General features: G+C 33.6%; 2 protein-coding genes across 2 annotated transcripts in view; one reads left to right on the top strand and one right to left on the bottom strand.

Annotated features, from left to right (window-relative positions):
- Positions 1 to 25,380, top strand: part of LOC306861931 (uncharacterized protein) — a 1,169,885-nt gene that overhangs the window by 724,366 nt on the left and 420,139 nt on the right. The gene's annotated exons all lie outside the window — the stretch shown is intronic.
- LOC306861923 (WD repeat-containing protein 7-like) overlaps positions 1 to 25,380 on the bottom strand; it is a 137,018-nt gene that overhangs the window by 104,893 nt on the left and 6,745 nt on the right. Inside the window, exons 6-15 of the mRNA XM_079404410.1 lie at positions 25,102 to 25,178; positions 23,287 to 23,406; positions 23,066 to 23,211; positions 21,728 to 21,830; positions 17,696 to 17,843; positions 16,050 to 16,298; positions 15,159 to 15,379; positions 11,817 to 12,012; positions 9,129 to 9,343; positions 4,457 to 4,690 (exon numbers count right to left, since the gene is read on the bottom strand). Coding sequence (XP_079260536.1) covers positions 4,457 to 4,690; positions 9,129 to 9,343; positions 11,817 to 12,012; positions 15,159 to 15,379; positions 16,050 to 16,298; positions 17,696 to 17,843; positions 21,728 to 21,830; positions 23,066 to 23,211; positions 23,287 to 23,406; positions 25,102 to 25,178 — 1,709 coding nt within the window. The remainder of the gene's footprint in view (positions 1 to 4,456; positions 4,691 to 9,128; positions 9,344 to 11,816; positions 12,013 to 15,158; positions 15,380 to 16,049; positions 16,299 to 17,695; positions 17,844 to 21,727; positions 21,831 to 23,065; positions 23,212 to 23,286; positions 23,407 to 25,101; positions 25,179 to 25,380) is intronic.

Consider the following 25,380-nt stretch of genomic DNA (forward strand, 5'->3'; position numbering starts at 1 on the left):
CCAAAATACTGAAGATGCTAAATTGCGGACGGATTTAGGATATCTTGAACGATGATTTAATGGCAATTTATTAAAGTTACAGTAAAAAAGATCATTTTTTTTTTTTTTTAATCTTTTAAGAGCAGCTTCCAAACACTTCATAAAAAATTACATACACAGAACAATACAGTCTGAGGATATGTGATTAATTTCATGAATTTACAATACACTATGCAGAGGAGAAAATTTGAAAACTATCAGAGAGTTAGACTTAGACTGCTTCTGAGTGAGAGATCCCTGTCACTGCTGCTGAGTGAGGGGTGGGGGTGGGGTGGGCTGTGAGTGACTGTGTGAGTGACTGTGTGGATTGAGCCAGTGGGTGAGAGAGAGAAAGAGAGAGAGAGGGTCTGTTTTTTAAAATCTTTAAAAAATGCTTATAAATCATTAAAGATTTTGATAACACTTTATAATAAGGTCTCAATTCTTAACATTAGGAAATGCATTAATTAACGTGAACTAACAATGAAAAATATATTTTTTACAGCATGTTAATTCTTCCATGATAGTATGAACTAACAAAGAACAATTTTTTTAAAGCATTTATTAATCTTTTTAATGTTAGAAAATTAGTCATGTTCAAAAGATAAACTTTAAAATGTAATAATATATAAACACATTTTGGAATTAATATTGATCAACATTAAATGGTATATAATTATTAATGATTATATATATATATATATATATATATATATATATATATATATATATATATATATATATATATATATATATATATATATATAATGATAGCTACAGACACCAAACTCGGTACATAAATTGTTCTTATTAATCCGGACAACTTTCTAATTTACAGTCATTAGCTACGACCAACAGGAAATCGGCTATTTTTTTTTTTTATGTGTTTTTTTTTTTTTTAAACGGGCTGTAAACAAATTCATACTCCTTCAAGCAGAAACCAAAAATTCACACCAAACATTTTTTCACATGCTTCCAAGATACTGAAGATGCTACATTGCGGACTGATTTAGGATATCTTGAACGGTGATTTAATGGCAATTTATTAAAGTTACAGTAAAAAATAACACTTTTTTTTTATCTTTAAAGAGCAGCTTCCAAACACTTCATAAAAAATTACATACACAGAACAAGACAGTCTGAGATATGTGATTAATTTCATGAATTTACAATACACTATGGAGAGCAGAAAATTAAAACTATCAGAGATCTCCTGTCTCTGTGCTTCTAATGTGTGCGGTAGGTGACTGGGTGGGTGACTGACTGTGTGAGTTCAGTGAGTGTGGAGGGGGAGAGAGAGAGAGAGAGAGAGAGAGAGAGAGAGAGAGAGTCTGTTTAAACTTCTCAATAAAATCCTTAAAAAATGCTTATAAAGCATTAAAGGTTTTGATAACACTTTATAATTAAGTCTCTTTTGTTAACAGTAGGGAATGCATTAATTAACATGAACTAACAATGAAAAATATATTTTTTACAGCATGTTAATTCTTCATTGATAGTATGAACTTACAATGAACAAAATATTTTTAATATTAGAAAAATAGTCATGTTCAAAAGATAAAACTTTAAAATGTAATAATATATTAACACATTTTGGAATTGATTTTGATAAACATTAAATGGTATATATTTATTAATGATGTAAATTAACAACAGTTAAATAATGTTGTTTTTAACATTGGTTAATTCACAAATAACATTAAATATTAACAATATATGTTTTACTTTATTCATTTGTGTTAGAATAAATTATTCATGTTAGTTAATGGAAAAATAAATCATTAAAAAATGCTTATAAATCATTAAAACCTTTGGTAACTATAATAATTTCTCATTTGTTAGCATTAGTAAATGCATTAACTAACATCAACTACCAATGAAAAATATATTTTCACAGAATTTAAAGTTTTATATGTTGTTCTGTGTGTGTGTGTTTCACAGAGTTGATGGTTTGGATTAACCCTTTAATTGCCGTATCCCTTAAAACCAAACTGCCAGAGGGTTACTGTAATGTGTGTGCTCGCTGGGCACCGTTTTATCGATGCCACCGGGGTGGCGTATGCTGACGGCTTGGGCCCGTCATCGCTGCTCGCAGCTATATTTTGATTTGTATCTTTATTGGATTTATTTGTGCTGTTGCTTGTAGTTAAGATTATTTGTCATTTTCTATATTTTTATTTGACAGCATCATTTTTTCCCCTAAACACCGCACATACACGAGCCTTTATTGTTAAATACGATTGCCGTTATTGAATTTCATTAGTTCCAGTTATGATTTATGTGCGGCTGTTCACGGAAAAGTGAGCAAGACACGACAATATCATGATTATGGTTAAATAAGAACAAAGACATCTAATATAACCAAATTAGGCTACATTTATTTTCATATTAAATATCTCAACACACCATTAGATATGACATTAAGCACAACTTGTGTACATTTATTTAGTAAAAAGGCTTGACGGCTTCCTTTGGCGTGTATTTGTATACTTTAACCATCTAATCAATCTCAGCATGCGTTAATTGTGTCGCTAGACATTTGCCTCACTAAAGGTTACATTTTGGCCTTCGCTCTGGAAGTGATCTGTGGATTCTGCTAAACTTGAAACTAAAAACTACATAAAAAATAAGTGTTAAAATAAAAACTTAACTAAAACTAACAAAAATATTAATGAAGCTGATAAAAACTAGACTGAATTTTACAGCAAATTTGAAAACGATATAAGAATAAAACTATAATAAACTTGGATCACAGAACCGTGTGTTCACTGAAAGATACGCATGACAATCGCAACTTAATTACGATTTAATGTGCAGTCCTGAGTCTGACCTAGGGGTGTGCGATATATATCATCTGCGATAATATCGGAATTGTTATTTTAACGATGTATGATTGGACATTATCGAGTATTTGCAAAAACATTCAAAACACACCCACAGAGTGCACGCATACATTACGTGAAGTCTAGAGACTAGTGCGTGTACGCATTTAGAGTGCATTCTTTCACTGCATGATTCAGTCTATTAAAATCACAAATTCAAGACATGGGGGCAGAAAATATGTATTTTAGGGATGTAACGATTAACCGTGAGCCGGTTGAAAATCGATTCATATATGTGACGATTCAAATCGATTGAGATGATAAACAAATCATGATTCAATTCGGGGTAGGAGTTTATATGAATGTATGTCTGAGGGGAACTTACTGTCTTTAGAAAAGTGTAGATGGTATTTTTTCTTTTCATTTTGCCTCTGTATAATGCATGTTAAAGTTCGTAAGTGCAGCGCTGCTTTGTTTACAGCAGAAACAAAGGAAATGCTTAAAGCGCCACCTGCTGGCCGAGAGTGAATCTGTGTCTCATTCAGCTTGTCTACTGTTTCTGTTTCATGCATATATTTTTTTCATGTATAGTTTCACCAAACTGAAGTCAGACCATTCTGTTTTTGCTTCAAATTTCGAAATTATACAATCTATTTTAGATTAAAAACTGCTCATGATGCATGTATGCAGCATCTTTGTTTGGATCATGATTAAAATGCAGTGGTTGCCTCTCATTTTAAATGGAAAGAGCAGACAAAGCCTTATTTTGTTTATATGGAGAGATTTATTTTGTGTTACTTATTTGATTTGGAGCTTGTTTTAAAATTTCAATTTAGTTTTGTTATTTACATTATATTTACATTTTGTTATTTAGCAGAGGCTTTTATCCAAAGCGACTTACAAAATGAGGAGAATAGAAGTAATCAAAACCAACAAAAGAGCAATAATATGCAAGTGCTATATTAGTATATTATTATAGTTTTATATTTCAATTTCACATAGAAACATGCTGCATTTTGTCCAAGCAATAATAAAACGACACTTTTAATTTATAATTTGTCTTAAATCTAATTTTGTTAAATAAAACAATCGTGAATCGAAAACTTAAAATCGTGAGTTGAGTGAATCGTTACATCCCTAATATATTTATACCACTTCATATAGTTAATCAATATATAGTTTAAATGAAGAGTGCTGTTTTTTCTCCAAAAATTACCACTGTGAAACAGCCAATCAGAGCAGAGCTCATTATTATTCATGACCCTTCCAATTAAGCCAATCACAGACCGCTTCATTCGGTTGCAAAACTGTTTCTGGAGAATTTTTTCCCTTATCTAAGCCACATACCTTTAAAAAAATATAGTATTAGAAAAAATGGCTTTATAAAGGTAAAAATGCCCATAAAATGTAAAAATCAGTTTAAACTTATAGGAAAAGACTAATTTCCATCAGTGTGAACTGACCAGTACACAGAATATGAAGAATATCAAAAACTTTAGGAGTCTTCAGTCTTTTAGATATCAGCACAATAACACACTCAGCAAAATATCGTCTAAATATCATTATCAAGAAAATATTGAGATATTATTTAGTCAATATCGCACACCCCTACTGACCTGTTTGAAGATCTTATTGGCCAGGAAGGACCCTCCCTTGTCGGCTCCGCCTGACGCTTTCTGCAGCGTCTCCGGCGAGACGAGGATGGGATTGGGCCGCTGCGCCTCCTCCGTCAGTAACTGGATGATCACAGCCTCCACGTCGAAGAACAGCACATGCATGTCCGGATCAGTCACGTTGGTCTTCATGGCCTGCACCACCAGAGAGTTGTGCGAGTATTTGGGAAGGTTTCCCTGCAGCGAGACACAAAGAAAGAGACATTTATTACAGAAAACTAGAAAGGACACCTCAGTTTTGTGTGCTGCTGCTGATTCAAAGCCAACTGTCTTTACAAGAGACGGCAAGACAAATGTGTGTGAAAGTGTAAAGTTGAACAACAGAGAGGTCTGGGTCAATGATTTTGCTCCGGCGCTCCGGATGATGAAAAGAAAGCTGCAGTGAGAGCGGATGAGTGATTTCTAAACCAAACTGCCTTTTTCTTAAAAGCTAAACCTGCTCCTTAAAAGCCAACAGGCTATAAAACCACCATAACAACACTGCAAGACTGATGAAACATTTCCTTCTTTATAAGAGAAGAACTGATGAGAATTGATGCATCATTCAAAATGAGTATATGATAAAGTAAATATTGCATTAATAATGACTCAAACTGAAGCAGGAATACAATTTGGGGAATATTTGAAATAATTTAAAATTAAATTTAAAATACACGTTAAATAAAATAAATAATTAAAAATAAGCAAATAAATAAAAAAAATAGCAAAATAATCATGGTAATTAATTTATATTATTCTAAAAAACATTTAGAATTTTATATTATTTTTATAGTAGTTATTTTTTTATGATGACATGAATAAAACAGAACATTTTTGGGTTAACGTAAAATAAATGATTTAATCTAAAAAATTTGAATCAATTAAAACTAATAAATAAAAAATAAAAAAAGTAAAATAAACAAACGAAAAAACCCACCAGATTAATCATTATTATTTTCTATTATTTTAAAAACACACCATGCAAATTTTCAATTCAATAACTGAGATGAATTGTGTTCATTTAAAAAAATTAAAATAAATACATTAAAGTAAATAAATTAATAAAATGGAATAATTGAAATAAATTAATACATAAAAAATGATGAAATAATGAACTGAAAAGAACTAAAATACATAAAATAATATAAACTGAAATAAATACATAAATTCATTAAAGTTAAAAATTTCTAAAATAATTTTTTTTAAAATGCATTCAAATAAATACACCAACTAATATATAAATCAATTAGCATAACAATCATGATCTTTTTTATTCATTCTAGTAACAGGCTCCATGTTCTTGAAGCAATACTCTCTTTGATTTGTGAGGTGAAACACGAGCCGGACGCGTTCTTGAGCATTTTCTTGTGATTCAAGCTGTTCTTCTCATCAAAGCTAATAACACGGCTCATAACAATGGCAGTAATCAGCGAGTCGTCTTCAAACACAGTTCAGTGCGTGGGATAATCAGTTTATTTCCTGATCTGTGTAATAATTTCTAATGCTCATTAAGCCCTGCAGCATTTCATCTCATCTGCTTCCAGTCGGCCCGTATTAAATAGCGAGCTTGCTAATTGTTATTCAATGTTAATTCGATGAACAAAGCACCTGCGATCCATTAGAAACATCAGGGAGGATGTTTACGAGCGGCTGCTGTCAGACGTGCTTCCGAACCAAAAACTTCTGCTGAAACGTGATGCTTTAGAGCTTAAATGCACTATAAAGCATGAAATGAGCCATACAATAAAATTTAAAAATAAAATAAAATGTGGGTCTCGGTAAAAATTTCCATCTGTCTGGCACTGCTGTGCTGAAGAATACACACACATCTGAATGAAGACCTGTCTCTCTCTATTTCTCTCACTCAGACAGCATTTCCAAGGCCAGAAGCACACGAGCGCATCATTAAGACGAACAGAGCGCTGTCAGTCCCAGAACCGCTGGGCTATTTTAAACACATGAGATGAGCATCATTACTGGACACCTGACACCAGAACCCTTCCACACGGCTTCAGACTCTCACTGCAGATCTCAGCTCATCACGTGATGCTTTTAATGACAGTTCAACCAAACATCACTGCTCAGCGCATTAAAAATACACTCCAAACGCAGCCGTTTTACTCTTAAACATGAATCTGGAGCACTACATGGTTTCAAAGCAGCTTTACAGAGAATCATCATGTTACAGTTTACAACATCTTAATATTTTCATGTTGCATTTATCAGATTAGAGCTGGTCGATAATATACATTTTGCACCAATATAAACATTCATGCAATATAGTATATATTGCTTCACGTGACTATACGTATGTGGATAAAGTATGTAATATATATCCAGTTTACCAGTGAATATCAAATGGAAAATCAACTCTAGAAGTGTCCACAAAAACTGAAATGCAATAATGTCACCATGAATATGAAAAAGTGACAAATCTACTACCATAGGCTGAATATTGACTATCTGTAGTTTTAGCCAAATGATCAAAGATGAATCTGACTGTATGCATGACTTTTGACATCAATGACATTGTTTGCATTTAGCACAGATGCCATCAGCAATCCTGTAAAACAGAGCCGGGATGGAAACACACTGCCCTCTGGAGGACACCATCGCTGCTAAACAAAGACAGATCATTACTTTATAGCCGGACTGTGTGTTATTCCTGCTCTCATACTGTAGGAGTACTATATTACAGACATAGGGAAATAATAAACAAATTAGCCAAAATATAGAACTAAAAGAGTGAATAAACGAGTACATAAAGGATGGGATCTGCTGAAAAGATACTCATTACGGTCAAGTCAGAAAGAATGTATGATTGAAACGGTAAGGTACATCTGTTATATGTTTGTCAGCACACAATACAGTTTCATAATAACAGGACGCACTTCCAAATGTTAATTTATTCTAAAAACAAAAAAGAGAAAATAAGACCCATTGTGTCCTGACAGGATGATTTTCATTAGTTTTGTTTTACAGTAAGGAAACATATATACATACATACACACCAGAACAACAGCTAATGGCCTGAAATATAAATGGATTCAAACTCAAACACACCTACGAGAGGACGATTCAATTACACAAAAACACCATCAAAATAATTCAAACTCCCAGCAAGACGTTTGTCCATATTCAAGCAAACCAGAACAAAATCTCAATCTGACAGACAAACACTGGGCAGCTCTGGATGCGTTAGTATGCAGAGCAAGAGAAGCGTTTTTATAAGCGTGCAGTAAAATAAACGCCAGCGGACGAGAGTGTGTCGATGATACAAACACACCAGCAGCTCTACTAAATCAATACACACACACACACACAAGTGTAAAACAAACACTCTCTTTCACAAATGCATTAACACAGAGACCCGTGTAGAAATGACGCAGCTCAAGGACAGTCAGGAGAGCACACTATTAATTATATGCATGAACACAGAGACTGTATGAATACAAGCAGCCTTACAGATGAAGACAGACAGACGGGTCTGAGGTCTGATCGCTGGTGGTTGTGTGTCATTAGCTCAGCTGGGTGTGTGTGAGACCAATAGAGAGCCAGCAAGAGAACAATAATCGCTCTCTCTCTCTCTCACACACACACACTCACACACAGTTTACACCTGGTATTAACATCTGACTCGGAAGGTCTAAGCATAAGTGGATGACACTAAATACCAGACCAGCGCTATTACTGTTAACTAAAACTATTAGAAATATTTTATATTAAATGAAATAATGCTGAAATAGCAAAGTAAAATATACATATTACATAAAATAAATAAATAAATTTAAGTACTAAAATTACTGACTAACTCAAATAAATATAATTAAATATTTGGAAATTATAAATAAAAAATGTATAAAAAATATTGAAAAAATAAAATGACAAAAGTACTTAACAAAACTACTAAACAAATGAAATCAAAGCTGAAAATATGAAATTAAAAGCTAATTCAAAATGTTACTAAACAGTATATAAACAATACTCCAATAACCAAAATAAACAAACATACTAAAAGTACTAAAACTGAAATAATATAATTTAAATCTAAATAGAATTTTTTAATAAAAACTAATCAAAATGACCATCACATAAAACTACTAAAACTTAAAGTACAATTAAAACTGAAAATATAAAATTAAATGCTGATTCAAATATTACTAAATACTACTTATAAATACTAAAACAAGATTATTTTAAATACTAAAATAAGCGAAAATATAATTTAAAAAATAAAACAAACTTGGTTTAAGTACCAAAATTAGTCAAACTAAATGTGAAAAAAATATAATTAAAAGTTTAATAGAAATATCCTTAAAAACCTGTCTGACCATATGATTTTCAACATTGTGAAAAATGTGCATTAATTTTCATATTTGCTGAATATTACATTTACATGGTTATTAAATTATTCCTGTTTTTAAGTATTAACTAAATATTCTCTCAAGTGAGACAGAAATGACACGTTACAACTTTAAAGAGAGTTTTGTTAAGCAGTGCAGTAAAGTTTAAAAACACTGGACCAATCAGAAGAATCTGGGGGCGGGGCGAGTGTTTATTGTACCATCTGACTGCTATCAAATCCTCTTAATATCTCAATCCTGGCTGAGTGTTGATGGTTTTGAGGGTGTCTCACCTTGTCGGCGTTGTCGGCCGCGAGCAGGTTGGTGGCGAGCGTCTGCAGCTTGTGTTGGGCCATGTTCTTGAGCGCAGCCAGACTGCGGCGGGTCATGGCCTGCTTCAGGTTCACCGCGGGGTGATTGAGGGAGTCCATAGCCGCGGGAGCAACCTCATCACACGCGTTCAGAATCTCCACTGCTGTTATTCCCATCACACAGCGGTCCAGTGCTCCTAAAACACACACACACACACACACAATACAAGAGTTATACGCTTCTGTGGAAGGGTTACTATCATTAACTAGAACTAAAACCACAGAAAACTATTGTTTCTTGAAATAAAATATTTTTAAAAGTTGTCATTTAAAAAAAAAAACACCAAAATGACTGAAACATTAACTAAAATGACTATTAAAATATAAAAAAATTAAATTAAATTATGTTTAACTAAGTACTAAAGTTACTAAAACTAAAATGGGAAAAAATAACTAAAAGCTAAATAGAAATAGAAATATTAAAAAACTAATAAAAATTACAAACTAACTTACACTCAAAAACACTTACTAAAATAAAAATTAAAGCATAAATAAAAATTTACAAAAATTTAATAATTTTAAGTACTAAAATGATCAAAACTAAATCTGAAATAAATATAAAAGCTATAAATAACATGAAAAAATTAAATAAAATACATTTTGTAAAGTACTAAAATTAAAACCGAAAAACAAATAAAAGCTAAATAGAAATAATAACAAAAAAAATTTAACTGACAAAAATTACTAAAACTTCTAAAATGAAAAAGAAAAAGATAAACGTAAAACAAAACAATTTCAAGTGCTAGAAGTCCAAAAACTAAAACCAAAGTAAATATAATTAAAAGCTAAAAATATAAAGGGAATATATAAAAATAAAATCTAATTCAAAATATTAATACAAACTACAATAGTATATTAAAACAACACTGGTCTGTCTAGGCATGCATCAGTCTCTATATCTGTGCGTTCACCACCAGACGAACCCATTACACTCAAATGATCAAACACTGATGCAGCTTATGAGAGAGTGTGTGTGTGTGTGTGTGTGTGTGTGTGTGTGTTTCCTCTTCTACTCAGCTCCCATAATACCCGGCTGTAAGTGGACACATAAAACACTAATGTGTCTAATGCAGCAGGAGAGAAAGACAGATTGAGTTGTGTATCTAATGGCACGCAGACATACAGAGTGAGACAGGTGGATAATAAATGATTATTAGGCAAATATCCTCCTCAAAATATACTTCCTCCCACACTCACCATCCCCCATATGATCAAAACCTTACATCACGGTAACCGTACATGTCCCAAAATGTGATTTATACAGTGTTGCTATTGTTAACTAAAAATAAATTAAAGAAAAAAAAAATCTCAAATAAGGTGTCATTTGCTAACATTAATGTATTAACTAAAATAAACAAAACATTACAGTATTTATTCATCTTTGTTAACGTTTAATAACAATACAGTCGTTCATTGTTAGTTCATGTTAGATCACAGCACATTAACTAACTTACCAAACACAACTTGTGATTTTAATAATGCATTACTAAATGCTGAAATTAGCATTAACTAAGATTAATAAATGCTGCAGAAGTTCATGCTTAGTTCATGTTAACTAATGTTGTTATAATCCAGTGAAGAATTATTGTACAAATAAAAGAAACTCTACTGCATTTGATTGGTAAACTTGATGGGCAAAAAAAGATCAGATTCTTAATAATTAGAAACACACAATTTTACAATTCTGGCTAATATCAATAACTAAATATTATTTTATGTATATTTATACTATGGCTGACAAATGTTATGGCCAACAAAAATTGTATACTATTTTGTCTATATAAATTAAAAATCCTAAACACTAAAAAAATCAATCATTTAAAAAAAAAAAAAATGTATTTTTTTATTTAATAATTACAAAAAAAAAATTAAAAATCCAGTAGCAACCGATATAAAATAAATGTACAAAATCTGTAATCATGGATAAATCAATAACTCTAGGTTTGACAACAGAGAGAGAGAGAGAGAGAGAGAGAGAGAGAGAGAGAGAGAGAGAGAGAGAGAGAGAGAGAGAGAGAGAGAGAGAGAGAGAGAGAGAGAGAGAGAGGCTGTGTATGTATGAATTACCACCGTTTTTTACTTTTCTAATATTTTTTTTTTTTATTTAAACGTAGAGAGTGTGTTGATTTGTGCAATGATAACCTATCAGCAATATAAAGATGATTTATAATATATTACACTGAGTACATTATTATTTATGGGCTTAAAACAAGATGCAAACAATCAGAATATTGCACCTGGTGGGGAGTGCTCAATGTAAACATGAAACATATGCCATTAGCTTTATTGTACAGTGGTAGAGTTATGGAGGCCCTTCATAATGCAGAGGTTAACTGCCTGCTCTGCCTATAGCTAGCAACGGCCCTATAGTATGCAGTGTTTAATAAACAGCTGTTTTACTCAATTCTTCTGAGGTGAAGTTCAATGCAGTCCCATATCGGGATACGTATCGGATCGTGACTTTGCTAGTGATGCAGATTTATAAGATATTATAAATCTGATGTAATCTGGAAAATAGCCAAAATGTATAGACATTACCTGAATTATATATTAGTGAACCAAGATGCACCATTGCTAGGCATGACCTCTGACCCCCGAGCCCAGGCTCACCTGTGTCCATCTGCCAGACGTAGACGGACCCGTCGGAGCAGCCCACCACCAGATAATCGTCACACGGCCTCCACTTGATGACCTGGATGGGGAAGAGATGTCTGGATGCCAGCATGATGCACTTCCTCTCCCTCAGACTCAGCAGACCGACAGAGTGATCGCTGGCCACCGAACACACGCAGTGCTGCACACGCGTCTGAAACACCACCAGAATAATTACACGCTCAGAATATTAGCCCAAAATACAAGGACAAGCAGTGCAGCGAAGGCGGGGCTTAGTAATGCAGGTGCTGTTTCTGATTGGCCAGGAACTTTTTCTTTTTTTACTTTATTTTATGCATTTTTTACATCAAAAAGACATGAGAGCAAGCAAACAAACAATACAACAGGGGCATACTTTCTGTTAACAAGTGAATATATTTATATACACGTACAATATCCACTGCCGCTCAAAAGTCATCAGTAAGATTTTTAATGCTTTTTAATGAAACTGTTGTTTAAAACTCTTTACTCTGTACTATTTATTCTATGCCTATTAAAGTTCATTTCAAAGCCAGTAATAAGTCACATGTCGGCTAATTTATGTCAAAAGACATGGCTTTCATTAAAAATATAAATTCATAGTAAAAATGTAGACTATGATTAGTGTAAAATACGATGACAACTACACTAGGAAAGGATGGGGCTTAGCAATGGAGATGTTCTCTCTGATTGGTCAAGACTTATTCAATTAGCAGATGAGTCTAGCCAAAGTGATTTACAAAATGAAGAAGATCACAAGCAGTTTTTATAGATCAAAAATATTCAGAATACACAGGTTTAAATAAAATAAATATAATAAAATTATTAAACATGCTGGAGCAGAGATGACATGCACAAAACAAGAGAAAAAGAAACGGTTTTAGTCACACACCAGCTAATTTATGGGTCAAAAAACATGATTTTCATTTGTAGAATAAAATTGAATAGAATTAGCATAAAATATAAATGACAACTAATATGAAACTGTGGGATGTGAGAATGGGCGGGGCCTTGCAGCTCAAATGTGGTCTTTAATTGGTCAACAATGATGGGTCTAATTAATATTAAATTAATATTTTAAACTCATTACTCTGCACTGATAAAAAGAAAAGTGTAGGATTTAGAATTTTCACTCAGAAGTTGTTAGTAAATTTCACACATAATGAAATTACAAGCAATACATTTACATTTTTAAGTAGAAAGACTGAAATAGTGTTTTCTTATAAAAAAATTGTTTTTTTTACTTTTAACAAAAAATAAAAGTTACCTACACTGTAAAAAAATTTGGGCAAACTTACAAGGCAACCAGCTTCAGCAGATTTTTGAGTTTTCTCAACTTTTTGTTGTATATAAAGCAAGAAGCTGAGAAAACTCAAAAATCTGCCAAAAGTTTGCCCAACTTTTTTTTTTTTTTACAGGGTATTCAAAGTCTAATAAAGTTTCTTTCAGAGCTATTAAGTTACATCAGCCGTTTATTTAAGGGTCAAAATGCACAACTTTTATTCGTGGTAAAAATTAAAACCCCAAACAGTCTCTCCAATCGATTCTGTCTCGCTTTATTCACACCCAATAAAACGCCGGCGAATCACCAAATGCCAACAACATTGAAAAAAACACAACTGAAAAGTCAAAAGCTGCCAACAATGAAAGTGGAAATGATATCAGTGCGAATCAAATTAAACTTGACGTAAGGTCACTCAGGGTCTGTCTTACACAACAAATCCTTCAGCAAAGGTCAAGCAGGACTTAAGGAGGGAAACTCGAGCGTTTCCATGACAACAGCGCGGCTGTTTCTTTTGATTGTGTTTTGGCCTCTTCGTCTGACATTTAGTGCGGAGCGTCTGTGTCTAATTGGTCACCGAGGTGAGACTCAGAGATTAGAAATGCTGCGGCCGTCGAGAGCCGGATGAACTTTTCAATGTCTGGAGAGGAACCTTTAAGAACAGTGAAGAAAACGTGAGCGCTGTTTATTTACCGGTGCAAAACTCCCCGTTGTGATGCTAGTGAGTTCTGGGTGGAACTACAGAGAATAATGACTGAATATTGATTTCTGAGTCTCGTAGAGCAACAACCTCACGTCTCCTACACCTTCAGACTACTCCAGAAAAAAAGAGACGCATACATTTGACAGCTGATGCTCTTGAGGTTTGATGGAGTGTCATGAGAAACCTTGACCTTGAAAACAACACCAGATCCGTCACATCACCGCCACCACACACAAACACAGCACAATCACAAATCTTTGCCATTGTGAAAAATAAATAAATAAATGCTTAATATAAACATGATCTGAAATTATTATTTTTTTAACTTATTTTATTTCAGCTAGTTGCAAAGGCAACATTTATCATTCTTTGTTTAGTTTAACTTGAAGTTCAAAAATAACTACAAGTGAATTAAATGCAGAAAGTAGTTTTGGAATCACTTATTTAAAGGTGCCATAGAATGCATTGATACAATATTTTAAATGGTTCTCTGATATCTACATAGAAGGCAAGGGCAAAAATTCTCCAGAAAAGGTTTTACATTTCCATTTATAACTCTAAGATTTCTCCCTAGAATGAAATGGTCTGTTATTACCTTATTTGGAATGGTCAGGAATAATAATGTTGAGCTCTGCTCTGATTGGCTGTTTCACAGTGCGGCTCAATGTTGAGCTCTGCTCTGATTGGCTGTTTTCACAGTGCGGCTCAATGTTGAGCTCTGCTCTGATTGGCTGTTTTCACAGTGCGGCTCAATGTTGAGCTCTGCTCTGATTGGCTGTTTTCACAGTGTGGCTCAATGTTGAGCTCTGCTCTGATTGGCTGTTTTCACAGTGTGGCTCAATGTTGAGCTCTGCTCTGATTGGCTGTTTTCACAGTGTGGCTCAATGTTGAGCTCTGCTCTGATTGGCTGTTTTCACAGTGTGGCTCAATGTTGAGCTCTGCTCTGATTGGCTGTTTTCACAGTGCGGCTCAATGTTGAGCTCTGCTCTGATTGGCTGTTTTCACAGTGCGGCTCAATGTTGAGCTCTGCTCTGATTACATAAGGAGGAGGAAACAATGGTGTTTGAGGCTCACTGTATGTCATTTCCATGTACAGAACTCTTATTATTCAACTATGCCGAGGTAAATACAGTTTTCCATTCTATGGCACCTTTAACTAATTGATATCCGAGACAAATGGAAATCTGTATCTGCATTTTCTAAAAAAAATGCAGCCATCACACTTGACCAATCAGAGGGAATATCTGGACCAAGAAGCCCCGCCCACTGAATGCTGAAAGCTATTATACAGTCTTATGGTACATCTATGTTTAATGTGTGTGTTGAGGAAGCTTACGCTGCAGTTTTCTGGAGGCACGATCAGCTGTGTGATTTCTCCTCCGTGAACGCAGAAGATATGCTTCATCTCTCCGGTGAAAATGTCCCAGATGATGACGGAGAAATCGACGCCGCCGGACACAAGCGAGCGCTGATCGTAGCGCGGAGAGATCTGGTGTGGGTACAGCAGACACGTCACCTTGTGCCTGTGACCTCTGAGAGTGCGATGAGGAGGCCAGCCTACACACACACACACACACACACACAGATCAATGCTTCTTTCTAAATAACACTCAGAAATGTGCTGGTTATTGTTAGCATGTTGTTATGGGAGAGTGGAGCAGTGGCATCAAAAAACATTATTCAGTAGAAAACACTGCTGCAGAATACTGTAGTAATAATAATAATCATTTAAAAATATATATATTTAGTACAAATACAAAGTTGATATAATATTAATAATTATTATATAATATATTCGTAATAATAATAATAATAGCAATAATAGTGTGCTAATTCCTGAGAAATGCAAATAATAACAATATATATAAACATTTATGTATTGCAGATAATTGTTGCAGATAATGTTAATAATAAAATAATATAACGAATTCAACATTAATATAATGCTAAAAAATATATTTAAAAAGAAATAATTCAACATTAAATATTATAATGCCATTTAATATTAATATAAAATTTAACTATAATAATAATAATAATTATTATTATTATTATTATTGTAAATAAATAAATATGATAAATAATAAGCATGTTTATATGTTATATAAAATTAATAATTATAAATATATATTTATATTAAAACCTAATATTTGTTACAATTAATATATAACATTGTAAACATTATTTTTGTTATTATGAAATACTAATAGCAATAAGACTGTGTCACCCCTGCGCAGCATGTGTTCTCCCTGCAGCAGCTGAACGATGGCCGTCTGTGTGGCAGGAACAAGTACAATGCTGCCGTCTTCTCGTCCACACACCATTCGGCCCTGAGACGGGATATACACGCTTGCCGTCACCTTAATGGGCTCGCTAGAGCCGGGCAGGACACTCAGCTGGTCAATGATGCCGGCCGGAGACGGCATTAACTTATCAAAGGCCTCCTGCAGACTGATGCTGACCGACACCTGCAGCTCTGGAGGAGGAGACAGAGAGAAAAGCGTGTTATGAACATACAGCAGGACATAAATGTGTTTCTGTGCTCTTTGAGAACTCTCTATTGCATTGCATGGAGGAGTCAGTATCTGTAATACTACAAGCGGACACCAGAGGGCAGTGTGTATACTGCAGTACTGAACACCCACAGCAGAGGGCAACACTGAACTGATGCAAGAGGCTTTCAGATGCAGTTAAGCAACCAGTCACACTGAACAAATCTACTGCTGTTTGCTATTGAATACTAGCATAGTGCATCATGCATGGTTTATAATGAACACTGCCTAATGCTTCAGGGAAATGCTACTTTGGATGCAACCATGATTAACTGAATTTCAAAGATTATTATGCTTCAGTGTTATTACTTGCTCTTCCATTTTTCATGCGACCTCATTATAAGCATGTTTAACTCTACTATTATTACCTGTTTTACAATACTTCTGTTATAAAATTTTTTATACCAATGTTTAAATAAGTGAAATATGTTTAATAAAATAGCTACAGCACTGTTTATATTCAGAGTTTGTGAAAATGGCTTAAAAAATAGTTGCAATACTGTTATTAAAGAATAGATACAATACTTTTTATCTCATTCAGTTTATTCAAATATTGTTTAAAAAATTATTACAATACTGTGTATAATATTCATCATTTGTAAAAAAAATATATATATATGTTAAAAAGTTACAATACTGTTTTAAAATTGTTTCATTGATATTTACAATATTCAATTTGTGATTTTTTTTAAAGTTACAAAATTGTTTAAAGTATTCAGTTTATGCAAAAAAGTGAAAATATAATAATCAGATTGTGGAAAAAAGTTGAAAAAAGTTACATTGTTTTTAATTTTCAGAGCTTGTAAAAAATGTAAAAAAAATAAAAAATTGTTACAATACTGTATTATAATATTCAATTTGTGAATTTTTTTTTTTTTTTTAAGTTGGTTAAATACACATCTTAAGAAAATTTCTCATGCTTATTTTTTGTAATGTGTGAGAAATATAATTCAGTTTATAAAAATATTTTTTTCATGTTTTTTAATAGTTTCAAAAATGTTATTTTATGTTTTGTTTTTCTTTTTTGTAATGTGTGAAGTATACTATTCAGTTTATGAAATAGATTTTTGAATCAAAGTTAGTTAAACAGTTAAAAAATATTTTCTCATGTTTATTTTTTGTAATGTGTAAGCATAATAGCATAATATTAAGTAAAAAAAATTAAAATATTTTTTTTTTATTCAGGTTTGTTTTTTTAAGTCTTTTTTTTTATTTGTTTTTAGAAGTATAATATTCAGTATAAAATAATTAGAATTTTTTTGAATGTTTGTTGAATATAGTTTTAGCCGAGTACACGCGAGTGTGGAAGAGAGCGGTGTACCTGCGGCGGAGGACAGTGGCTGTAAGGGTGATGTTTCTGGGATGCTCCACACCGTCAGTCGCCCCGCAGAATCGCCCTGGATCAGGAGTTTGTGGAACGGTTCTCTCCGTCCGAAGAAGCAGCGTGTCACAGGCGGACAAATCAGGAGCTGCAGGAGACAGAAACATCAACATCTGCAAACATCCAGAGCTCCAGACAGAGCATCAACCTGAGTCTGCTGGCATTGATCTGACCGCTGAAGCCGCTGCTGAACTCTGAGCGATGTGTGCATGGAAGCTGTTAGACATGAGCTTCATCAGGGAAATCATCAGCTCATGCAGGATCATGGCTGAGGAACAGGGACATCAGCCATTTCAGTGATGGTACGGACATACTGACGGAAAATGGGCACAGAATGGATTTGGTTTTTCACCACAATGAGTTACAGTTGATTTAACGCTAGCGTTCTTCAAACCGGGGTCTGGGGAAAAGTTTTGAGAACCACTATTAAAAAAAATAATAAGATTGGAATAAATAAATAAAAATAAATGAAAATGCATAAATCATGAGATAAAAATAAATTATAAAACAGATTAAATATAAAAAATTTGATTTAAAACAAATAAATAAATACAAAAATATAGGTTAAAATTCATAATAAAAAAGTAGATTTGAATAAATAAATTGATTAAAGTACATTGAAAAAATCTACTAAACTAAATACATTGATTAAAATGTTAAATTATTAAAATAATAATAATTAGATTGAAATGATAAAAAGTTAATTTAAATAAATGACATTTAAATAGATGAAAATAAATGAAAAACATTGTCTAATATGCATAAAAAATTGATTAGAATAAATAAAAAACCCCAGCTCAAAATGCATAATAAAAAATAGAATAAAATACATAAATAATAAAAATAAATAAATGAAAATAAGTAATACTAAGAATGAGAATAAAATAAATACATTTAATATATATAAAATAGATAATACCATTCTATTGTGGGTAGAAACATGATATAAATTAATACAAATGAAATGTTTTCAAATATAATATACATTTTTCTATATAAATTGATCTGTATACATGAAAATAAACAGATGCCTTATCAATTTTAGGTCCCTCGGATGATCATATTTGGGGTTTTGTTTCATCTAAAAGATCGGAAAAAATGTTTGCTTCATATAATCCTTCATATAAATTACTTAAAAGTGTGAAATGATCCATCAAATAAAATCCCTACCTCTAAATCATTAAGCTAAACATACATTATCACTCATACACTGTGATATATGCATGGTCACAAAAAGTATGCTAAAAGCAATAATAATATAAAAAAGACTGATAAAAATTCACAATTATTCTGGTGTGAAAAACTGCAGTTTTTAAGAGATTTTACATTCGTTCATACAAGATGTTTCAATGTAAAATTCCTCTGTGTTTTACCATGTCATGTGTCTGAAGTGGTATGACTTGAAGTGGAAATGACCATTTTAAATTGATCAATGCATCATATAATATTGATGTATATCCTTTGAATTTTCAAAGCTATCTCCTGTATTGAGAACAGTGCAAAGTTCCACCATTGAGCTTTCATTGATATACACACACTCACGACACACACGTCCAAACCCACACGCTAAAACATGCTGAACACACACCCAAAACACACACAGAAAGATCAGCTGAAGACAACCAGAGAGCGACACACTTCATATAACTCTAATAATATTACATTTCAGATCTTAAAGCCCTATAAAAGCCCATTTCTGCCACTGAATAAAAAAGGTAATTGTGACTGTTTTCTCGCAATTGTGAGTTTACGTCTTGTAGTTCTGACTTTTAATTTAGAAATGCGAGTTATAAAGTTAGAATTGAGTGATATGAAGTTACAATTCTGACAAATAGTCAGATTTTTTTTCTTGCAATTGCGATAAATTGGCAAATTTCTCAGATTTGCCAGGTTGAAAAATCACAATAGAGTAATATAAAGTCACAACTGCGTGTTAAATTGTTTATAAACTCACAAAAAATTCAGAAATGTGACAAAAAAGTGAGAATTGTGAGAATAAACTGACCTTTTTTCTCACAATTGCACGTTTATATTTCGTCCTTCTGACTTCTTTTTTCAGTATTGTGTTATAAACTCGCAATTGCGAAAAATAAAGTCAGAAGTTTAAGAAATTCTGATCGTTTTTCTCACAATTGTGAGCTTATATCTCGCAATTCTGACTTTGTAACGAGCAACTGCAGAATTGAGATGTAAACTCGCAATTCTGTTAAAAAAAGTTAGAATTGTGAGAATAAATGCAGAATAATAAACACACAATTGTGAGAAAAAGGTGCCAGAATTGTGAGTTTATTGCTTAAAATTCTGACTTTTTTTATTTTTTGCAATTTTGAGTTTATATTTCATTAAATAAAAGTGTCACACAACTGCATGAAAAGTCAGAATTACAAGTTTATTTCATGCAGTTCTGAGAAAATAAATTCAGAATTGTGAAATAAAAACTCAAAATTGCGAGAAAAATATCAGAGAAAGTCAATTACGTCTTTTTATTTTTTATTCAGTGTTGGAAACGGGCTTCCATCAAGACCAAATCGGTTCCTTTTAATTTAACGCATCAGTCTAAAACAAGCTGAAGCGACTGTAAAGAAGCTCTGGGACTTTGCATGCATCTTCACACCATGTGAAGACCAATGAGGGAAGTCAATGATTGGTCGTTTTTAGCGGGAGGAGCATGAGACTAAGCGAATCAGAGTGAGTGACTATTAGACAGACAGCAAAAGAGAGGCAGGAACTCCACAGGAAGCTCTCAAGACATCCAATCATATTCACACATGCAAAATATGTGCAATTACTTATTTTTACAAATGTCAAAATAAAATAGATAATGTCAAAATGAAATTTTGCATATTGTGTGATATTATTATGCGTCGAGAGTTTCCTCGCCCCTGCGTCTCGCTGTCAGTTAGGCTTACTGGTGCCTCTAGAGGCCGCTGGATGTATTGCAATTCAGGAGTGTAGAGCTCCGGATCACAAGCGCTGTCAGGAAGATGCACCACAACACACTGCCCCTCCCACCCCTCCTCCAGCTGGGCAGGGGGGACAACAACAGACAGAGAGCAAATCATAAAGAAATCAAACACGGCACAGATAACACACAAACATAGACTGCAGACTGACAAGAACACAGACAGAACACAAACTAAAAACATAAACCACCATTCAAAAGTTTGGGGGTTTAATTTAACATTCAAAACTAACAGATTTTGCTATAAGTTTAATCGCAACATATAATTATTGCATTAAATAGTGTTCACCGTCTGTTTGATTACACGTCATAAACTAACTGCACAAATTTTACTGTACATTTCTGCCATATGGACATCAACTTGAGATAATCACCACTGAAAATCTACTACTAAATATAATGCAGAAACTTTAACTTCAGCAGTAAATCAGTATATTAGAATGATTTCTGAAGGATCATGAGACACTGAAGAAATGATGCTGAAAATACAGCTTTGATCACAGGCATTTTAATATATATTTACATAGAAAACAGCTATTTTAAATTGTAATAATATTTCACTATTTTACTGTTTTTCCTGTATTTTTCATCAAATAAATGCAGCCTTGGTGAGCAGAAGAGTCTTCTTTCAAAAACATTAACAATCTCACCAACCTCAAACTTTTGAACAGCAGTGTTTTTATAAAGAAACTGAACTTAAACACACAGGACATTTAATGCTCTATGCTTGGCTCAAAGATTAACTTATCCTTAAAGTCACATGAAATCAAAACTGACTACCTTTACGTTCTTAATTCATGTTCCTGATTCATCAGTGATGTTATTAAATGAAAAGGTTTGTCTTCGTAAATTTGCATTACAACGTAATAACTTGTACTTTTGATCCTCTCAAGACACCTATAATGTCCACTTTCAACATCTGACTGAATCTGAAGACATGTTTGTAAAGTACGAGTGAGTATACAGTTGTTTACACACATACTCTGCTTCCTCGTGTGTATGTATCTGACCTGTTTGTCGGAGCGGTCCGCTATGCTGTACACCAGAGGAGGGATCGAACCCTCCGTCTTCTTCCCCACATTGCTGCGGAAGTGTTCACTCGCTGGAAGACAGCTGAAACACACACAGACTGATTAGTAGTAGAATTTTAACAGTTTCTAGCTGTAGATCTGACTAGGGATGCACGATATTATCAGACCGATATCGGATTCGGACGATAATGGCTTAAAATGTAAATATCGGCATCGGCCCCATATGAAAGTTTATGCCGATATGTTTTGCCGATAAGAGGATTAACTCACATGCGCTCAGGGTGTGCTAGCGATTAGATCACGTAAGCACTGTGGCTCATTCTTGAAGCAAAGTTTTGCCTGAATGGTGATTAGATTCACTGTTTTGGATCGCTGCATTTAAACTGAGAATGCACACAATGACCCCTTTTATATATACTGATTTATTCATTAATGTGTAAAATGTTGAGCAAATTATCTCTAAAAGATTTTCAGAATTTTTACAACTCTTTTGCTTTAGACCATTTACAAATGTTAAATCATAAAATAAAATGTTAAGGTTACCACTGCATCTTTCTGATAAAAAAAATGCAGTGATGAATATATAGTTTATTTATGGTTATTTTCAAATCTTCAATATAGTGTCATTATAAAAGAGCTTTATTATTGTTTATTTAATTCTAACAAATAAGTTCTTGTTAAAAACTAAACAAAATTAAAAATTATTATATATCGGTATATCGGATATCGGCAAAAATCCAACATCGTGCATCCCTAGATCTGACCTGACAGTTTTTGTTTTAATGTGTGTGATCATTAACTGGATAAGTGTTTTTCTGTGCGTTTGTTATCATTTGTTGGCAATTTGTAATGTGTAGGTGCTTTGTTAGGGTGTGAAATTTTATTCACTTTTTTTAATGGTTATATGTATATAGAAAATGTATCAACTAAATTTATGAATTAATAAAAATCACAGGCTCTTTATTATTAGTCTGCTTTTATTGGTTATATGTCTTGGTTTGTGTGTGCTGGACAAACAAAGTAAAAAAAAAAAAATGTAATTGCAAATTTTTCTGATGATAAATGTTATTTAAAATTCATTTAAAAATTGTAAGATGGTTGGCCATGTTGCATTCTGTACATGTTGCACTTAATAAGTGACGCAAACTCAATTTTGTGTGGAGCAGCATTTACTGTGAAACAACACTGAAAAAAAATGGATCATGAGCTGCATGCATGCAAACAAACACTCACATATTTATTTTATTTAATAATTGCACTAAGCCATATCAGGATTTATTTTGATTAATTGTGCAGCTGTAGCAGCTGTTGCATTACCTGGCCGGTAGTTTGTAAATGTAGCTGCAACCATCTTCAGTCCAGATTATGACTTTATCTGCAGCGATGAATTCTCCTCCGACCCACGACTGATTGTTCTCGCTCGGGACGGAGCACAACAGGGAGAAATCACCCGCATCAAACACCTGCAGCACAGATCAGTATAACTCAAACCATGATGTGAAGCACAACATCACAACCTCATAATCGCACACACTCACCCTCCAGTACTTCGAACACACCACCAGCAGCGAGAGCTGTGTGAACGTGCAGAACGAGATGCTCTGGCAGCCCTGACAGTAGATGGGCTTCGACTCTTCCTCAAACACAGGGTCCAGATCCTGCAGGAAACACACACACTTTCATTCTCCAGCAGGACACACTGTATGACACACACATTCTGTTAATCTAAATGGGGTTTGTGCAGAACTAGGGCTGGGCGATAAATTGATTTTATAGATTAACTCGAATGTGTAGTTTATGTAGACTTGTTTGAATGAAAATAGTTTTTTCTTAAAAAAATATCAATACTTTCTCTCGCAGTTATATCATTAGGTAATCATACTGTATATAAAATTGCGGGCATCATGGAGCCGCTATTTTGAATGCACGATGGCTTTTTAGTTTCACTTTCGAGATTGGCGATCGCACATACTCTGTTTATACTATGGTATGGTAGTATACTATGGTATACTATACAATGTCTGATAAAGCAGCGTTTGTGAGCAGAGCGCTAATTTGTGTACAGCGTTACCGGGAAAGCGCTATTTCTCCTGCTCTACAAGCGCCTCCTGCTGGCAGAGAACTAATTTGCATACATGCAGCCACAAATAAAGTCCAAGTCTGTGGGAAACACTGGTAATGTAACAGGCTATTTATAGCTATTTTATACTATAAGTGCAAATAGCATATTTTTTTAGCAATAGATACTATTTACACTAAGTGCAATTAGTGATGGATTCTGTTCACACTAATAGCAAGATTTTCTGCTATTTATGCTAGGCTATTTATTGCAAATAGTGGCAATTATCTGCACCTCAGTATTGTAGTACATTATAAAACCGTACGCTATAATAATGTATCGAGTGTAAATTATAGTTTTAATTATTATAAGACACTATACTATTATATGCACATTCTCCTGGTCGGTCTTTAAGGTCTTCTGACCTGGATCTTCTAACTATTCCTAGAACACGTCTAAAGACAAAAGGTGATTGGGCTTTTTGTGCTGTGGCTCCAAGGCTCTGGAACTCTCTTCCTCTAACACTGAGAACAATGGGCTCTGCTGACTCTTTTAAAAGACACCTAAAGACGCACCTCTTTGGACAAGCTTTTAATTAACAGTACAGTTAAGCTGTTATTAAATTTCTGAGATATTCAGTCTCTAATTTTTGTTTTTCTTTTATTTTTGATTGAAGTTTGATTGTTTTACTGATAGTGTTGTAAAGCACTTTATGACTCCTTGTCTGTGAAAGGTGCTATATAAATAAATTTTACTTAATTCAAATTTTTAAATGGATGCCACCTTATTGGGACAATAAAGCCCTCCCTTCACCTACCCTAACAGATACTTTTATTTTCAACCTTTTGATTATTTCCTTCATTTTTATTGAAAATAAATGCCTTTCCGATGCGATATGAGATTTGAAAAGGGAGAAAAAAAAGTTTGGTAAAAGGCGGGCTCGAATTCGAGTCGATTGCTTCAAAAAGCATGCGCCTTACCACTGAAATTGATGCTATATGGGCGTCTTTTTGTTGACTAACTCAATCGCACGTTGGTGGACGGAGTTAGTGTAAATAGCCTTTGCCAACAAGGCAGGCTATTTGCACTTAGTGTAAATACACACTCTGTAAAGTTAGAACTTGTTTTTTGTCATCTGCAGATTGATTTTAAGTAGGGGGGGAAAAAAATCGATTTAAATCGTAAATCGGATTTTTTGTGAAAAAATCTGGGATTTTTTTTTTTTAGGCCATATCGCCCAGCCCAATGCAGAACATGCGTTTATTGACATGTACGGTTGAGTTGAACTGTTCACCTGCATCCTGCTGACGTCAGCGGTAATGAGCCACACCTTAAGAATCCCAGTGACAGACACGGCCACCACTGTGTCCTCTGAAACACACACACACACACGCACACACACACACACACACACACACACACACACACACACACACACACACACACACACACACACACTTTAAATGGTGAGAAACCTCCAGATTGGTCATTATAGGCTGTAGTTAAAGGATTATTGCTGGTTATTCTCAACTTAATCTCTACGGACACCAAAACTATTATACTTGTATGGATT

This window comes from Barbus barbus, assembly GCF_936440315.1.
Source record: "Barbus barbus genome assembly, chromosome: 43".
In the NCBI taxonomy this organism is placed as follows: Eukaryota; Metazoa; Chordata; class Actinopteri; order Cypriniformes; family Cyprinidae; genus Barbus; species Barbus barbus.